Here is a 15891-nt window from a genome sequence, read left to right on the forward strand (position 1 = left end):
TTGTTGCTCATGCTGGTAATGTAACCTGTCTGGTGCTGGGGAAGAACTCAGGCAGGTTATTGGCCACTGGTGGAGAGGACTGTCGAGTCAACTTGTGGTCAGTCAGCAAACCTAACTGTATTATGGTAAGACAGTGTTACCCTTTCTCTAACTGTAAGTGTCTGTGTGAAATGGGTTTGGGGTAGTTTTGCTTTCGTGAGGATTGGGGTCTATGAGCATGAACTTGCCCTCAAATTAGAATCAAAGTTGTGCTTTGGTCCATGAGGATAACTGACTGGGACTTGAAAATAGTTCTACAATAGAGAATGTCCCTATTATGATGGCTAACGTATATTACTGTTCAAAAAAAGAGGCTATACTCTACACCTGACTTGTTACTCATGACCTCTGAGTTCTGGAAAGTTCCCAGTTGCCCAGATTGGACAAATTAATCCAGATCTCTTTAACCTGATATCGCTCAAGGTTTTTGTCTCAAATTTTGGTGAAAAGTATTTTCAGTATAAACAACTTCTTGCTTGGCTTCCAAGCAGCCTTGTTTTTAGATGCTACAGGCAGAAGACAATTTGTTTAACAAAGCATTGAATCATTAAATTCTAGGATTGATGTAATTTTATGTAAGAGTGTGCTTAATTACTAGATTTAACAGTAAAGATAGAATGACTAGATAAAGTTATAAATCTTTATAGGGGTGTTTGTGCTTCAGCAGCTCACTACATAGGATAGTTCTTTGTGAATATGGCCATGGGTTCCAAGGATATTTATACACAACTATTAAAGTAAATCAGCTTTTATGTCAATATATCCAGATCCAGCAGATATTTACCCCATCACAAAATTACAGTGGACATGTTGGGAAGTTTCATGGAAAGTGATTTTTGATGTGACCCAAGTTATCAAGTTGGTGCAAGAGCTTGATGGCCCAGTTAGAACTGGCTAATCTTGAGCTGAGTTTAAATGCCCAATGCCGTTGGGGTTTAAAATATGGCCCTCTGAATCAAGTACTTTCACCTTTATATATCAAATTTTATTTGTGTTTGTGTGCTCTCCATACATGCCTTTAGCCTTGCATTATCTACAGCATAACGTATTCAATAAAGCATCAATTTAAAAAAATATTCTGTATAGAGTCTTACAGGCCACAACACACCAGTCGAGTGTATTCAGTTCAAAGATTCTGAGGAGTTGGTTGTTGCAGGCTCGCAGTCTGGATCACTAAGAATATGGGATTTGGAAGCAGCCAAGAGTAAGTACCCATTATTCTTGTGTAACTGTATGTCCATTTAAACCTCCTGCTCTTCAATCTCTTAAATTCTGCCAACATGCTCTCTAGGTGCCAAAGGATTACATTGAAAACAAGTCATTTGGCCCAACCAACCCATGCCGGTGTTTATGCTCCTCCCATCTTTTCTCATCTAAATCTACCATCCTAACCATCTATTCCCTTCTCCCACATGTGTACATCTGGTATCCCTTTAAATGCATCTATACAATTTGCTTAGGAAGTTCCAAATTCTTACCATTCTTTAGGTAAAGAAGTTTCCCCTCAATTCCCTATTAGATTTCCTGGTGACTATCTTATATTGATGACCTCTGGTTAAACTCCTCCCCACAAGAGGGAAATATGCTTTCTGCATTCACTATCAAAACCTTTCATAATTTTGAAAACCTCTATTAGGTCACCCCTCAGCCTTTTTTCAAGACAAAAGAGACCCAGTCTGTTCGTCCTTTCCTGATATGTAGGTCTTCTACATTGGCAACCTTTAAAACGCTGTAAAGTAGGAATGCAGTAACATATTAATTTTGTTTCTTTGCAGTTCTTCGGACACTGTCAGGACACAAAGCAAACATCTGCAGTTTAGACTTTCATCCTTTTGGGGAGTTTGTGGCTTCTGGTTCCATGGACACCAATGTCAAGGTACAGTACAGTCCAGCAGAACATTACACACTTATTGCAGATAAGGATTTAGGATGTACATTTTAGGAACAGGAAAAGACTATTTGTCCCTGCAAGTTTGCCTCTCTTTTTCTAATGTATCTTGACAACAGCCTTCTCAACATATCCATCACCCCTCTTCAGGATTCCATCTAATTGTCTTTTGTATTTATTTATATTGTTGTTTTTGATAAGTCACTCCAGCATTTTACTTTACTAGTCTTTCACTGTTTGTAAAAATGCAAATGAGATTCATCAATCATTCCTAATCTTATGGGTGATGCCTTTGGCTGCTGCCTTTAAAAACCAGTCTCAGTGCAGCAAGGAAATCCTGAGGAATTAAGCAATTGTTCTCTAGCACATTAAAATATTCAAATGATTTTAGTGTTTCTTGCTGTATTTAAATTTTATAAAACAAGATAGAAATATCTGCAAATAGAAATAAATGACTGCATATTGTTAATTCTGATGTTTCCATTTCTAGTTGTGGGACATTCGAAGAAAAGGTTGTGTAATGACGTACAAGGTAAGAAAAGTAACTGGTTTCATTAAATCAGTGTTCTTTCAGTTGATAAAAGCAGAAAATGGATCTGTGAAGGACCTATGATGAATTTCAGCAGGTGTGTGTGTACACGTACACAAGGGAAAAAGCCTTAAATGGAAAATATCCCACAACCTCCTGCATATGTTTAATGTTCTATGTGTATGTAGATAACTTGCGTTCAAAGAATGAAAAAGACCATACAGATTATCATTTTCTGCTGCTGTGCATGGCAGTTAGGTTTATCATGTTTAAAAGTCTTAATGCTGCTTATCTGAAACAGCACTCAAGCCTATATGGTTAGTTATATACTTGGGATAAGAAAGGGATCACATGTCCTCGCTCCATTTTATTTTTGTTGGGCATCCCATGTCTCTGCCCTTTTCCCCCCACCACGTTTAAGGGCAGTGACCACTCCCAAGTTGCTTTCCATTCCTGACACCTTATATAATCTCTGCTACATTCTGTACTTGAATTCTGTGCACCCATGTGCGTAACTGCACGCTTATTTATGATACGTAATTTGGATTGTAATAAAAATGCCATAGTATTGAACAGGTCTGAGTTTATTGTACGGTAGGTGCTTCAATTGGGACAGACTACAGGATGACATTGTTTATATTCTAACACTTTCCTTACTCGCTTTGCAGGGTCACACAAATGCTGTGCGATGTTTAAGATTCAGTCCTGATGGGCGTTGGATTGCTGCTGCTGGAGATGATAGCACAGTGAAGGTATTTATACAGCGAACTTTACGCGGATGTGTAGCGCAATATCACTCTTGGTGTGACTGCAACATGAGTAAGCAGTTGGCTTATTGCATTTAGCTAAATAATTTATGTATTGTCTTTTAAGAAGCTCCATACATAAATTTGTGGGGACTTTTCCGTTAAATTGCCAATCTGTTGTCCTCGATAAAGCAGATTTTCGTGAAAATGAAATCAATGCAACTTGAGTTTCTTGGTGTCAGCTGCTTTCTACCACCAATTATAAACAAAAAAAGGTTTCTGTTGAGTGGTTATATTGAGATATCAGTTTCAAGCAGGAATGTGGAAAATCTTGGTAATGGACCTTTGCCTTTTTTTTAAAAAAGAAAATCATTTTCCTTTCCCATTTCTTCAATTGCAGGAAAAGTTGAAGATGGTAATTGTAATTTTGTTTACAATTGATATGAGGGTAACATGAAATAGGCAAATGTTTGGATTTACTATCATTTGAAATTTATTAGCAGTCGCACCGGAAAGGCTGTATTGTTGGTTGTTTAAGGGAGATTATTTCACTGGTGTGGTAAGAGCTGCTCTTCATGTGATTTAAAGGATGGAAAAAAAAACGAGGGAAACCTAAGTAAAACCTAAACTTGTATTCATAGAGCTCATTTTCTATCCATTTTGAAAAACAAGCAGATTTCCCATGCCACTGCAGTGAGTTAATGCAGTTTTATAAGGACAAGAGTGTTAGTTTTCCATGTGATTATTTTATTCTTGTGTCCGAGATGGTTCAATTTCCTGATACAGGATACTGATATAACATCGCTTAGTTTCAAAAATTGTGTTTTCACCTCAACAAAGATCTGCTGGATTAGTCTCATTCCTGATTAAAACTTGCATGCTAGAAAGACTCTGTTGATTGTACTGCCAGCTGTGCCAAGATTCTGGAACTCCCTACTTAGCAGTATTGAGAGAGAGAGTCTCAGCTACACGAACTGCAGCGGTACACAGAGGAGGATCACCACTATATTCACAGTGGCAACTAGGGATGGACAATAATCACAGCCTTGTCAGTGATGTCAATGTCTCAGGATTGTTTTCTTGTTAAATCCAATACTCGTATTAACCAAAGGATACTTTTCCAGGGTTGTCAAACTCTGGATTATCAAATACATTCCACAAAAATATTGAAATCCATTCCAAAAATTCTGGTGACTTCAGTACTTCAGATATTGTAAGTCACTGTTATAACTTATTGGCTGATTAATTGATCTGCATTCTAAACCTCTGAGGTAAAAGTTGCATTATTTTCACGAATACCAAGGCATTTAAAATATTTTTTCGGTAAGCAATAGTGAGGATATTTAAGAAGAAAACACTCCCTTGAACTTTCCCTTTCCCTTTTTATGGTGCTTCTCTGGCAGTGTAGAGAGAGACTTGTATCTGCATTAAGCAAATGTATGTGTCTTAGAAGTGCTTGCTGCTGAGCCTCAATACCAGGGTGGAAAAATTGTCAATTTGCCATTGCTGAAATTCCTTGCCTAATGGATACAGAAATTACCAAACACTAAAGTCATGCTTTGTACATTTAGAAAATAAACATACACAAATGAAGATGTATCTGGTTTTGCAGTGAGTGAGTCTATTGATATTAAAGCTAGCAATGGGTCTATAGGCTTTAATTCCCAAATAAGTTTTCTTGCTACCATTAAGAAACAATAGTAGTGAAATTTACTTGTCCTGTGCCTAAATCCATGAAGATGGAAGGAATTGTTATCTTTATTTATTTTCCCCTTTTTTTTATTACTCAGCTATGGGATTTGTCAGCAGCAAAAATTCTAACAGAATTCACGGACCACACTGGACCTGTAAACATTGTGGAGTTCCACCCCAACGAGTATCTCCTGGCTTCAGGCAGCTCAGACAGGTCAGAATGTTTGCTGCTTTGAGATCAACTAGTGTCTACAATTTGGAGTAACAGAAATGGAACTTAATTTTCAGCCTTTCAGCTTCTAAGTTTTTAAACATGCTTCCTCACAGTGGTGATATTTAATTTATTTTGAAAGTAGCCTTTTATATGCGCAAATGGCACTAATAGTTGCTAAAAAGTAGAATAAACTTTAGCTCCAATGTAGCTTTGTATGTGCTGAGTTTCAAATGCATCTTACATGGACTAGATGCACTTTAAAGGTAGAAGCATTCAAGAGGGCACTAGATGATTGTTTCTATTCAAATAATGTGAAGGGGTACGGGGAAAACACAGGGCAGTGACACTAGGTCTTAATGCTCAGTTGGAGAGCCGGTGCAGACACAATGGACCTCCTTCTGTGCCGTTAAAATTCTGTGAAGTTGTAAAAGGTACAAAGTTGTAATTAGCATGTGACTGGATTCAAGCCTCTAGAGAACTTTCTCCACTTCTACTTCTCTGCCATTCAGTGATTGACTTCCGTACTTTTTTCACTTGGATGCCCTCAGTGTATGCTGTCAGCCATGGCTCAGTTGATAGAATTCTCACCTCTGAGTCAGAAGGTTGTTGGTCAAATTCCAAATCCAGTGCAGCACTGCTGCAATGCTACAGGTGCCATGTTTAAATAAGACATTAAACCAAGGCCTCCATCTATCCTGTCTGGTGGTCAAAAAGACCCATTGGTATTATTTTGAAGAAGGACAGGATTTTAATGCTGAGCTAAAGGTGCTATATAAATGTAAGCAGTTGGTTTGGGACATCCTGAGGTTGTGAAAGACTCCATATAAATACAAGTCTTATTTCTTTTACATTGCCTTAAAATTGACTCTGAGAAACCCTCTTGCTGTTTCCATAATATCAGCAGCTCAGAAAAGTTGTATTTTATTCTTTGCTTGTAAATGGCCAGTAGACTGGCCCAGATTGATCTGTGTATCTGGGTGGTGCATTCACCTTAAAGTGGATCAAAACTTGATTCGGACGTCACAATAGCAGCAGAAATGGACTTTGGTGGAAAGTCTGCTGTAATCAGTGCTGTTAGCTGCATTTTAGGTGAGGTCACAGTTGGACCCTGAAATAATGTGTTAGGCAGTAGGCTTGAACTATGGATTCACTCACCCTACAATACAATTTATTAATTGCTGATTATTTCACAAATTATCGATGTGTTGGAGTAATGTAGGAAAACTAGATAAATCATTGAAGCAAAAGGACTCCAGTGGTGTCTTTCTAACTGCTGTGTTTAAGATTGTAAAATCTTGTATGTATTTTAACCTGAGAACTCATCATATACAAATAATTTTCTTGACCCATCTAGCCTAAAGGCAGTTTGCATTTGGATACAGTAATGGTTGGAAAGACTGATCATGCTTTGCAATGATATTCCACAAGAACTTAAGTCCCTCTTTTTCCCCCCTACTTTCAGAACAATAAAGTTTTGGGATCTAGAAAAGTTTAAGATGGTGAGCTGCACGGAAGTAGAGAGCACTCCTGTCAGGTATGTGGAGCTATGTTGAGAGGGTTGGTGTGTTTATAAACAGCATTGCAGCTAAATGGTTTCTTGGGAACTGTGAATATGTGTATGGTGCAGGAGTTGGGTAGTGGGTGCAAACGCCACTCACCCATTTGGTGGTTTTGAGCTTTGGAAATTTGTGTTTGGTACATTGGTGAATATGTGCTCATACTACAAACATACCAACAAAAGTAGCTTTGGCCTAAAATAGAAATGGAAGATGCTGGAAATGCTCAGCAGGTCAGGCACCATCTGTGCAGAGAAACATAAGTTAATGTTTCGGGTCGATAACCTTTTATAAGGAGGTCATTGAACTGAAAGGTTAACTGTTTCTGCCTCCATAGATGCTGCCTAACCTGAATATTTACAGCATTTTCTGTTTTTATTTCAGATTTGTGGAATCTGCAGAACTGTAATAATAGTCAAATTGCTTAAAGCCATGGGGTTGACCTTTGCACGGGTAATGTTTTTCAAGGGTTGACATGTATGCTTAATTTGGGCCCAAATGAAATCTTAAAAAGACCGTCATAATGGAATAAAATAAAAACCGGTAACCGTAAGGAGGTCATGTTAATTATCTAGCGTTGTTTTATTTTATAACATTACAAACTATGTGCACTTCACCCATATTAATTATCTAACATATGTTTTGAGGACTTTATATATCAATACTCATTTTCAATAATATTTATACATTTACAATAAAATTGAATCATTAACATCTCCAGGGTTATGCTTTGGTTCTAAAACATTTTGGGCTTTGATCCCTGAAAAACTAGAGTGGACGTTTACACGAGGTATATGAAAAATTTTACATTCTTTTGGCCGAAAATTATGGGGTTGACTTTTAGGAGATCAACTTTTACAGGAATATATACAGTATTTTATTTTTTCAGCTGTTCTGGCCTGTTTTCCTCAACTATAGGGTGACCTGTTCTGTTGGCTGAGAAATGTATGAAATGTGTTTTTTTGCTCCCCATTTTCTCCCTTCTTCCGAGACCAGTGGTTCATGTGTATGGTGCAAGAGTTGGGCAATGGGTGGTGCAGTGTTATGCACCATGGATCTTGGAGATCTGCCAATATCTTATTCAAATGACTACACTTAGTCTAGAATGCTTAGTATTTGCAAGCTCCTTGCAGGGGGTGACAGCACAGTCAAAACTGATCCTGCGCTCACCTTGCATTCGCACACATGATCTTTCCAGCAAGGCTTTGTGCTTTTAACTGGGAATCCATATTGATTTCCCCCACTCTCCATTCTCAGCCCAGGACAATGAGGCTAACTATAGTATCTTACCCCTGCGCCAGTAGTGTGATGTTCTGTTCACTGTGAGTATGCTTTGATAAAGGGTGTCCTGTTTTGAGTGTAAATTTGACGCACCGCTCCCTTCCTGATTAGTTTGGGGGGGTGTGGGGGAATGGAATAATTTGCTACAGTTGCCACGTATTTCAATGAAATGCCATGAGATTGATGGAGCTTTGAAATGATAGGGAGGACTGAAGGAGTGAAATGAGTTTCAGTTGAGGAAACTGTTCTGCAGCTAATACCTTTCTTTTCTCATTCTCCTTTTATTTAAGGTGCATCTTATTCAACCCAGATGGCTGTTGTCTCTACAGTGGTTCTCAGGATTCGTTGCATGTCTATGGCTGGGAACCTCCCCGCTGTTTTGATGTACTGCCAGTTAACTGGGGTAGAGCAGCAGACCTTGCCATCTGTTCCAATCAATTGGTATGTATTGCACATGTATGTGTATAGAATTGCAGGAACTGCCCAGATAAACCCGAATCCTTAAAGGGTGCAATTTCTTATGAGAAATAAAAAGCAGCATATATTGATGTTGATAAGAATCATGCTGCCAAGAGGTAATTGCACAGCTGCAAAAATAGAAAGGAATGTAATAGATGAATGATGGAAGCACGAATGTTGAGATTTATAAGCAGACCTCTAGACTACAAGTTCGTCGGACCATAGTGATTGATTCCATCTGTGGTCTCTTGGGGAATTCTTCAGATGTCCTGGTCAAAATTCCTCTTTCAACAACAACTTGTAAATAACTTGTATTTATATAGTACCTTTAACATAATGAGACATCGCAAGGCACATCACGGAGGCATTCTAAAACAGAATTTCACTGAGCAGCCACATAATGAGATATTAGGGGAGGTAATCAAAAACTTGGCAAGAGAGGTAGTTTTAAGGAGCTTCTTAAGGAGAATACCAAGCTAGAGAGGTTCAGGGAGGGAGTGCCAGAGCTTAGGGCCTAGGCAGATGAAGGCACAACTGCCAGAGGTTGAGCAATTAAAATCAGTGGTGTTCAGAAGGCTGGAATTAGAGGAGTGCACATATCTTGGAAGGCTGTGGGGCTGGAGGAGATAACAGGGATAGGGGGGGCCAAGCAACAGAGAGATTTGGAAACCAGGATGAGAATTTTTTTTTAACTTGGAGCCAGGGTAGGTCAGTGAGCACAGGAGTGATGGGTGAACATCATTTGGTGTGATTTAGAACATGGGTAGCAGCAATTTGGATGACACCAAGTTTACGGAGGATAAAATGTTGGAAGTTGGCCAGGATGCATGAGAATAACCAAGTCTGGCAGTAACAAGGGCATGGATGAGGGTCTCAGCAGTGGATAAGCTGAGGCAAAGGTGGAGATGGGTAATGTTATGGAGGTGGAAATAGATGCTCTTGGTGACTGCATGGCAATGTGATTGAAAGCTTATCTCGGGGTCAAATATCAGAGGTTGGTGAGCAGTCTGGCTTGGACTCCAGTTGCCAGGGAGAGGGTTAGAGCGGGTCGAGAAATGAAGCTGGTGGATACCTTTACATTCCTGGAATAGAGAGCAGTTTTCACGGATGAGAGCAGGACCCAATAGTGCTTTATATAGTCCAGCCAGACCTGGTGGTGAATGGCTAAATTAGGTGCCCACCATCTCAGTTCATGTCTGCATCCCTTGGACTTAAGGGAGCAGAGATGAGGGCCATACAGCGTGAGGGAGAGTAATGATTTTATAGGGCACTATAGTATTTAAGGTGGAGCTGAGGATGCAGTTGAGCAAATCCTGAGGCTGCAGGACTGTCAAGGTGAGTGGAGGGTCAAAGGCTTGACAATTATGGGATTTGAAAGGGCAATTCTAGTGAACTGGGGGAAGAGTTCTTTCTAGGGATGGATACAGAAGGAATTAGGGTTTGGAGGGGGGTGTGGGTGGAGCCTGATGCAAAGAACCTCAACCAATATCACCAAAAAAAACAATTGCTGCTCATTCATCATCTTACCACTTGAGATCCTGTCTGAAAAATGGCTGCTGCATTTTCTTTTGTAACAGTAGTCACTAAGTTTCAAAATAATCTGTTGTATATGAAGCACTGAGACTTTTGAGGCACATGACATGATTTATAAATGCAACCTGCTCTTTGTGATCATAATTCATGGAAAATGAGGTGGGTCAGTGGAAAGTGTTCAAAGAAGATTTAGACTTGAACCAAATAAACTGAGTAGATACTAAGAAAACTAAATCTAATCTTATCGGAAGAAATTAATTTTGAATATGATCTGAATTTTTAAGATTCTGAAGGAAATTACTTCGATAGTTGCAGAACCAGGGGACTTTGTTGTGAGGAGAAAAGCAGGTCGTATGCTACATAAAAAGTAACTGGTTATCTTGGGCAGAATTTGCTCACATTGTTGCAACTGTTTTCCCATTGATTTTCGTTTCTCCTTGCTCCCATTTACTCTAGAAACTGTTGCCAGATGTTGGGAGGGGAAGCAGCACTCCTGGGACATTACCAACAGGCCCCTCCTGCTGTGGCTGGCAGCAGAGCAGATTAAACATAACAAACGGAGAACAGGCTTTGAGTGAAATTAAACTTATTTTGAAGTAACACTAAAGCAGTTTTAGATATAAATGGGCCTGTTGCAAAAGAAAAAAACATTTTGGTAGGAAGAACAGGGAAAGGCAATATAAAGTGAAGGGTATAATCCTAAAGGGGGTGGAGGAGCAGAGGGACCTGGGGTATATGTGCTCAGATCAATGACAGTGATAGGGCAGGTTGAGAGAGCGAATCGCTTTTGAATCAAAAGGCATATTGGATCCTGGACTTTAAATAGTACAAAAGTAAAGAAGTCATTAAAAACCTGTATAAAACACAGGTTCAGCCTCAGCTGAAGTATTAACATAAGAACTAGGAGTAGGTAATTCAGCCCCTCGAGCCTGCCCCACCATTCAATACCATCTTGGCTGATCTCATTTCGGCCTCAATTCCAATTTCTCGCCCTCTCCCCATAACCTTTCAACCCGTTACTAATTAAAAATTTGTCTATCTTCTTCTTAAATTTATTCAGCGCCCTAGCATCCACTGCACTCTGAGGTAGTGAATTCCACAGATTCATGACCTTTTGAGAAAAGTAATTCCTCCTCATCTCTGATTTAAATCTACCACCCCTTAGCCTAAAACTATGGCCTCTCGTTCCAGAATGCTCCACAAGGGGAAACATCCACTCCACGTCTACTTGGTCTATCCCCTTTAGCATTTTATGTACCTCAATTAGATCTCCCCTCATCCTTCTAAACTCTAGCGAGTATAGGCCTAAACTGCTCAATCTCTCCTCATAAGACAAGCCCCGCATCTCTGGAATCAATCTAGTGAACTTCCTCTAAACCGCCTCCAATGCAACTACATCCTTCCTCAAGTAAGGGGACCAAAACTGTGCACAGTACTCCAGGTGCGGTCTCACCAATGCCTTGTACAGTTGCAACAACACTTCCCTATTTTTATACTTTCTTCCTTTAGCAATAAATGCCAAAATTCCATTTGCCTTCCTTATTACCTGCTGTACCTGCATACTAGCTTTCAGCGATTCATGCATGAGGACACCCAGATCCCTCTGCACTGAAGAATTCTGAAGTTTCTCTCCACTTAAATAATAAGTCGCCATTTTATTCTTCCGACCAAAATGGATAACCTCACACTTATCGACCTTATTGCATCTAGTTCTGGTCATCACATTTTACGATGTACGTGAGGGCATTAAAGCGGGTGCAGAAAAGATTCATGAGGGATGAGGAACTAAAGTTACTGAGATAGATTGGAGAAGCTGGGCCAGTTCTCCTTGGAGAAGAGAAAGTTGAGAAGAGATTTGATTGAGGTGTTCAAAATTGAGTCATGTGGACAGAGTACATAGGGAGAGAGAACCAGAAGACAACAATTGAAGGTGATTGGCAAAAGAAGCAATGGCAACATAAGGAATGCACTGCTTGAGAATGTAATGGAGGCAGATTCAATCGTGCCTTTCAAGGGGAAAAGCTTAGAGGCCTAGGGGGTAAAGGCAGGGGAATGGCAGAAAGTGAATTGCCTTGCAGAGAGCAAGTACAGACATGGTGGGCCGATTGGTCTTCTATGATAAATAGGAAAGGGGGAGGGACTGAATGGTCTAGCCTTTTTGATAAACTACTGTTTTGTGACATGTTGCAGAGGAGTGCTAGGAACTGTCAAGCACCTGGTAGGTGCTGTTGTCGTGTGGATGCCTTGGAGTGTATTAAATATTGGCCACAATGAAGCTCCCATGACCCTTCATGTCCTGTCACAATGACAAGGCAACAATGCCTCAGGCAGTGCAGGAATATCCAGAAAAATAGTTGATGCTTTGCACTCAGCCATGTATGTCGGGACTCCTGCTTTCAAGTGCATTTGCTATTATTCTGATCCAGCAGGTTTGTTTTGGGCTAGTTGTACTTCGTCAGTATTTTCAAACACTGAAATTGTTGGTCCCATTTATTACAACTTTAAGTGAAGCTGAAATTTCAGCAACGACACCAATGAAAACAAAATTCTGAACATGCAGGATGAACGTTGAACATGACGTGCGTGTGCTTATTGAAGGTAGCTCCACATCTTGATAGAATTGTTGCTCAGCATCAGCAGCAATTTTCTCATTAAATAAGTAAAACAAAAGTAATAAATTACGTTTAATTGTATAATTTAATGCAGAGAATATACTTGTGTTGAGTTACAAGGACTCTGGAATTTTTGTATCATGAGAGGGGATTTCAGAAGCAAAAAAATTGAGAACCACTGTTCACCGCAGTAGTTCTATTTCAATTCACTTGGTGCTTTGTTTACATAATAGATCGGAGCTTCATTCAGTCAGGTGACAGTCTCGACATTTGTAGTGGATCTGAATCGGGTGAAGAAGACTGGTTCTATTGTCCAGGGTGTAGTTGAGGATGAAAAGCTGTTCAATCTCCCAGTGACAAAAGGAGCTGTGCTCAGACGCAACTATGAGCGGCCACTAACCACCTGCAGCAGACCACAAAGGTACAGCAGTTTTTGTTCTGTTTTAGCAAAGAGCAGCCCCTGATTGTTTCAACTCCATGTTGTTCAAGTGTAGGCTTCCATTCTTTTTGTTGCTTTGTTTGCTGTTTCTGTACAGTTGTGATTTATCAGGCATTGGTTTGGCTTTGACCAAGCTCCTTTAGCACCAAAAGGAGCACTTTCATGGTATTAGAGAAGAGTGGAGCTACATTGAACATGTATTTCTGCTTTCCTAACATGCCTTCTACATTGGCCATTTCAGAAATAGCCTTGTGCCTGATGAAATTTTCATTATCACAATTTTGTCTTTTATTCTGAGGCTGGTACAAAGAGCAGTGTCTGAACCAGATTACAAACTGGTTCACCTCGACTTGAGTTCATCACTTCTCCAGCATTCCATGGCACTTCAATATTTTATGTTAATCCCCTCAATGCCACTGTGGTATTCCTCCTTTGTCAGCTTGTTTGTAATTGCCCTGAGCTTTCTACATCTAGGAGTGACTTGCCATAGCAAGCACTGGCTTATTACATGGAAATTGCAATACACAAAAGGTAATTGAACCCAACCAGTCAGTATTGCTGTTTACCCCCAACATGAACAAGCTTGGATTCTACCCCCAACATGAACAGGCTTTGATTCTTTGTGCCTACCCTATTCTCATATCCCATTATTCTTCTTTCCTTCAACTACTTATCCAACTTGTTGAAAGTTTATATGATCAACTTCAATCACTAACTCTGCTAGTGCAATCCACAGCCTCATTCCCCTATATTGTAAAGAAATACTGTGATAGATTATTATATACATGTGTTGCAGGAAAAGACAATATATGCTAGTCTTTGCACCCATCCACCCTTAAAAAAAAAAGTCTACCTGAGGTTTTATCTATTTACTCCATTATTTTGGGGGAATCCATTGGCTGAACATAGAATGTGAAACAGGTCACCCAATTTATACCAATATAGAGGAAAATATTCAATGTGCCAGTAGGCTGCTTCAGTATGCACCCTATTAAGCACTTCAGTTTGCTTTCCATTACAACTTCATGTGATGGACCTGTAGGCAGCTTGATATTAAGTACCTCAAAATGCTCTCTCCAGGCTGCCGGGGTTGAAGTGGGTACAAAGCAAAAGTTTTGTATAGCTGCCATTGCATTTTACTCAAATGCTAGTGATGGGAAAGAAATGTCTTTGGGCCAATTGCATAAAAACGTTAATGTGCCAACATTTTGTACTTCACTGAAATCGCACTTTAAACACTGGGAGGTTTTGATCAGATTAAATTACTGGGACAGCAGACTCATTTGATATTTTGGGCCTTTTGATGTCAAGTACACCTGGACCCCAATACTTTGAGATAGAATCACCTCTGGTTGTTTTAGGAGCTTTCTCCAGTTGATCTAGTTTAGCTGTTCTCCCCTAGCCCCCAGCCCCAGATAAGCAAGTGCAAACTGTTTTGTCTCAGTAGTAAAGTGAAGGAGGAGCCAGAGAGTGAAGGGCGCATTCCAAGTGGGGAAGAGGAGAAGGATGACAAGGAATCAACGGCAGAAATTCGAAACCCAGAAGAATATAAGGAGATCTTTCAGCCACAAAATGCCATTGGTCAGTAAGATACCTTTCTCTCTCTCTGGTTATGTTGATTGTATTTAATATGCAAAATATTTTATGCAATTATGAAAACCACACCAGTGAATAACTGGATTTGAGGATTTGTGGAATCTGTCCATTTTGGAAAAACTGACATTTGGGACAGTCATTGCTGAAACATTCTCTGTCAAGGTTACCTATGTTTATTGATCTTATCAGTTAAAAATTAGGCGATGTTTTCATAGACATTGTAGACATAGATATGACACAGGAGGAAACCATTTGGCCCATTGTGCCTATGCTGGTTGGCGAAGAGCTACTTAGCCTAATCCCACCTTCCTGCACCAAGTTCGTAGCCTTGCCATGGCTCTTCAAGTGAATATCCAAGTACTTCAAATGTGTTGAGAGTTTCTCCCTTTACCACCCTTTCAGGCAGTGAATTTGAGGTCCCTACCACATTCTGGGTGGAAAAAAGTTTACTCCTCAACTCGTCTTTAATCCTTCTACCAATTACTTTAAATCTATGTCCCTGGTTTTTGACCCCATTGCTAAGGTAAATAAGATGTCCCTATTTATTACGTGTAGGTCACTCACAATCTTATACACCTCAATCAAGTCATACCTCAATTAAGTCATGCCTCAATTTCTTCTGTTCCAAGGAAAACAACCCCACCCCGTCCAATCTTTCTTCCGTATATAAAATTTCCCTGTCCTGACAACAACCTCGTAAATCCACTGCACGCACTATCTAGTGCATCCCATCTTTTTGGTAATGTAGTGACCAGAACTGTACATGGTACTCAAGTTGTGGTCTAACTACTGTTGTAACAAAAACAAAGTGGTGGAAAACTCCGGTCTGGCAGCACCTGTGGAGGGAGAAACAGATTAATCTTTCAAGTACAAATGACCCTGGTGTAATAAGCAGTCCTTGCATAAGCTCCCCACTCTTTATTAGCCAAGGCATAGAATAAAAGGAAAGCAAGCCATATACTGCCTTAATCACCTATTGATCTGTTCTGCGACCTTCTGAAACTTGAATATACACTCCAAGGCCCCTCTGTTCCTCCAGACTACCCACTACCCCTTCAATTTATTGTGCCTTGCTGCACCTCCTAAAATGCATTACCCCAAACTTTTCTAAATTTGAATTCCATTTTTCACTTTCCTGCCCCACTGACCAGACCATCTATATCTTCCTGCAGCCGAAAACTTTCCTCCTCACTATCAACCAAGCAGCCAATTTCTGTATCACCTGCAAACTTCTTTAGCATGCTCCCAGCGTTGAAATCATGAATATAAACTATAAAATGCAAGGAACTGCATATTGAGCCCTATGG

At 39.9% G+C, this 15891-nt stretch overlaps 1 protein-coding gene across 1 annotated transcript in view; it reads left to right on the forward strand.

Annotated features, from left to right (window-relative positions):
- katnb1 (katanin p80 (WD repeat containing) subunit B 1) overlaps nt 1-15891 on the forward strand; it is a 32757-nt gene continuing 16866 nt past the window's right edge. Inside the window, exons 1-10 of the mRNA XM_078544039.1 lie at nt 1-125; nt 1126-1243; nt 1815-1915; nt 2418-2459; nt 3125-3208; nt 4993-5108; nt 6571-6642; nt 8236-8386; nt 12783-12970; nt 14436-14569. Coding sequence (XP_078400165.1) covers nt 123-125; nt 1126-1243; nt 1815-1915; nt 2418-2459; nt 3125-3208; nt 4993-5108; nt 6571-6642; nt 8236-8386; nt 12783-12970; nt 14436-14569 — 1009 coding nt within the window. The 5' untranslated portion in view covers nt 1-122. The remainder of the gene's footprint in view (nt 126-1125; nt 1244-1814; nt 1916-2417; nt 2460-3124; nt 3209-4992; nt 5109-6570; nt 6643-8235; nt 8387-12782; nt 12971-14435; nt 14570-15891) is intronic.

The sequence above is a fragment of the Cetorhinus maximus genome, chromosome 6, assembly GCF_964194155.1.
Source record: "Cetorhinus maximus chromosome 6, sCetMax3.hap1.1, whole genome shotgun sequence".
Lineage (NCBI taxonomy): Eukaryota > Metazoa > Chordata > Chondrichthyes > Lamniformes > Cetorhinidae > Cetorhinus > Cetorhinus maximus.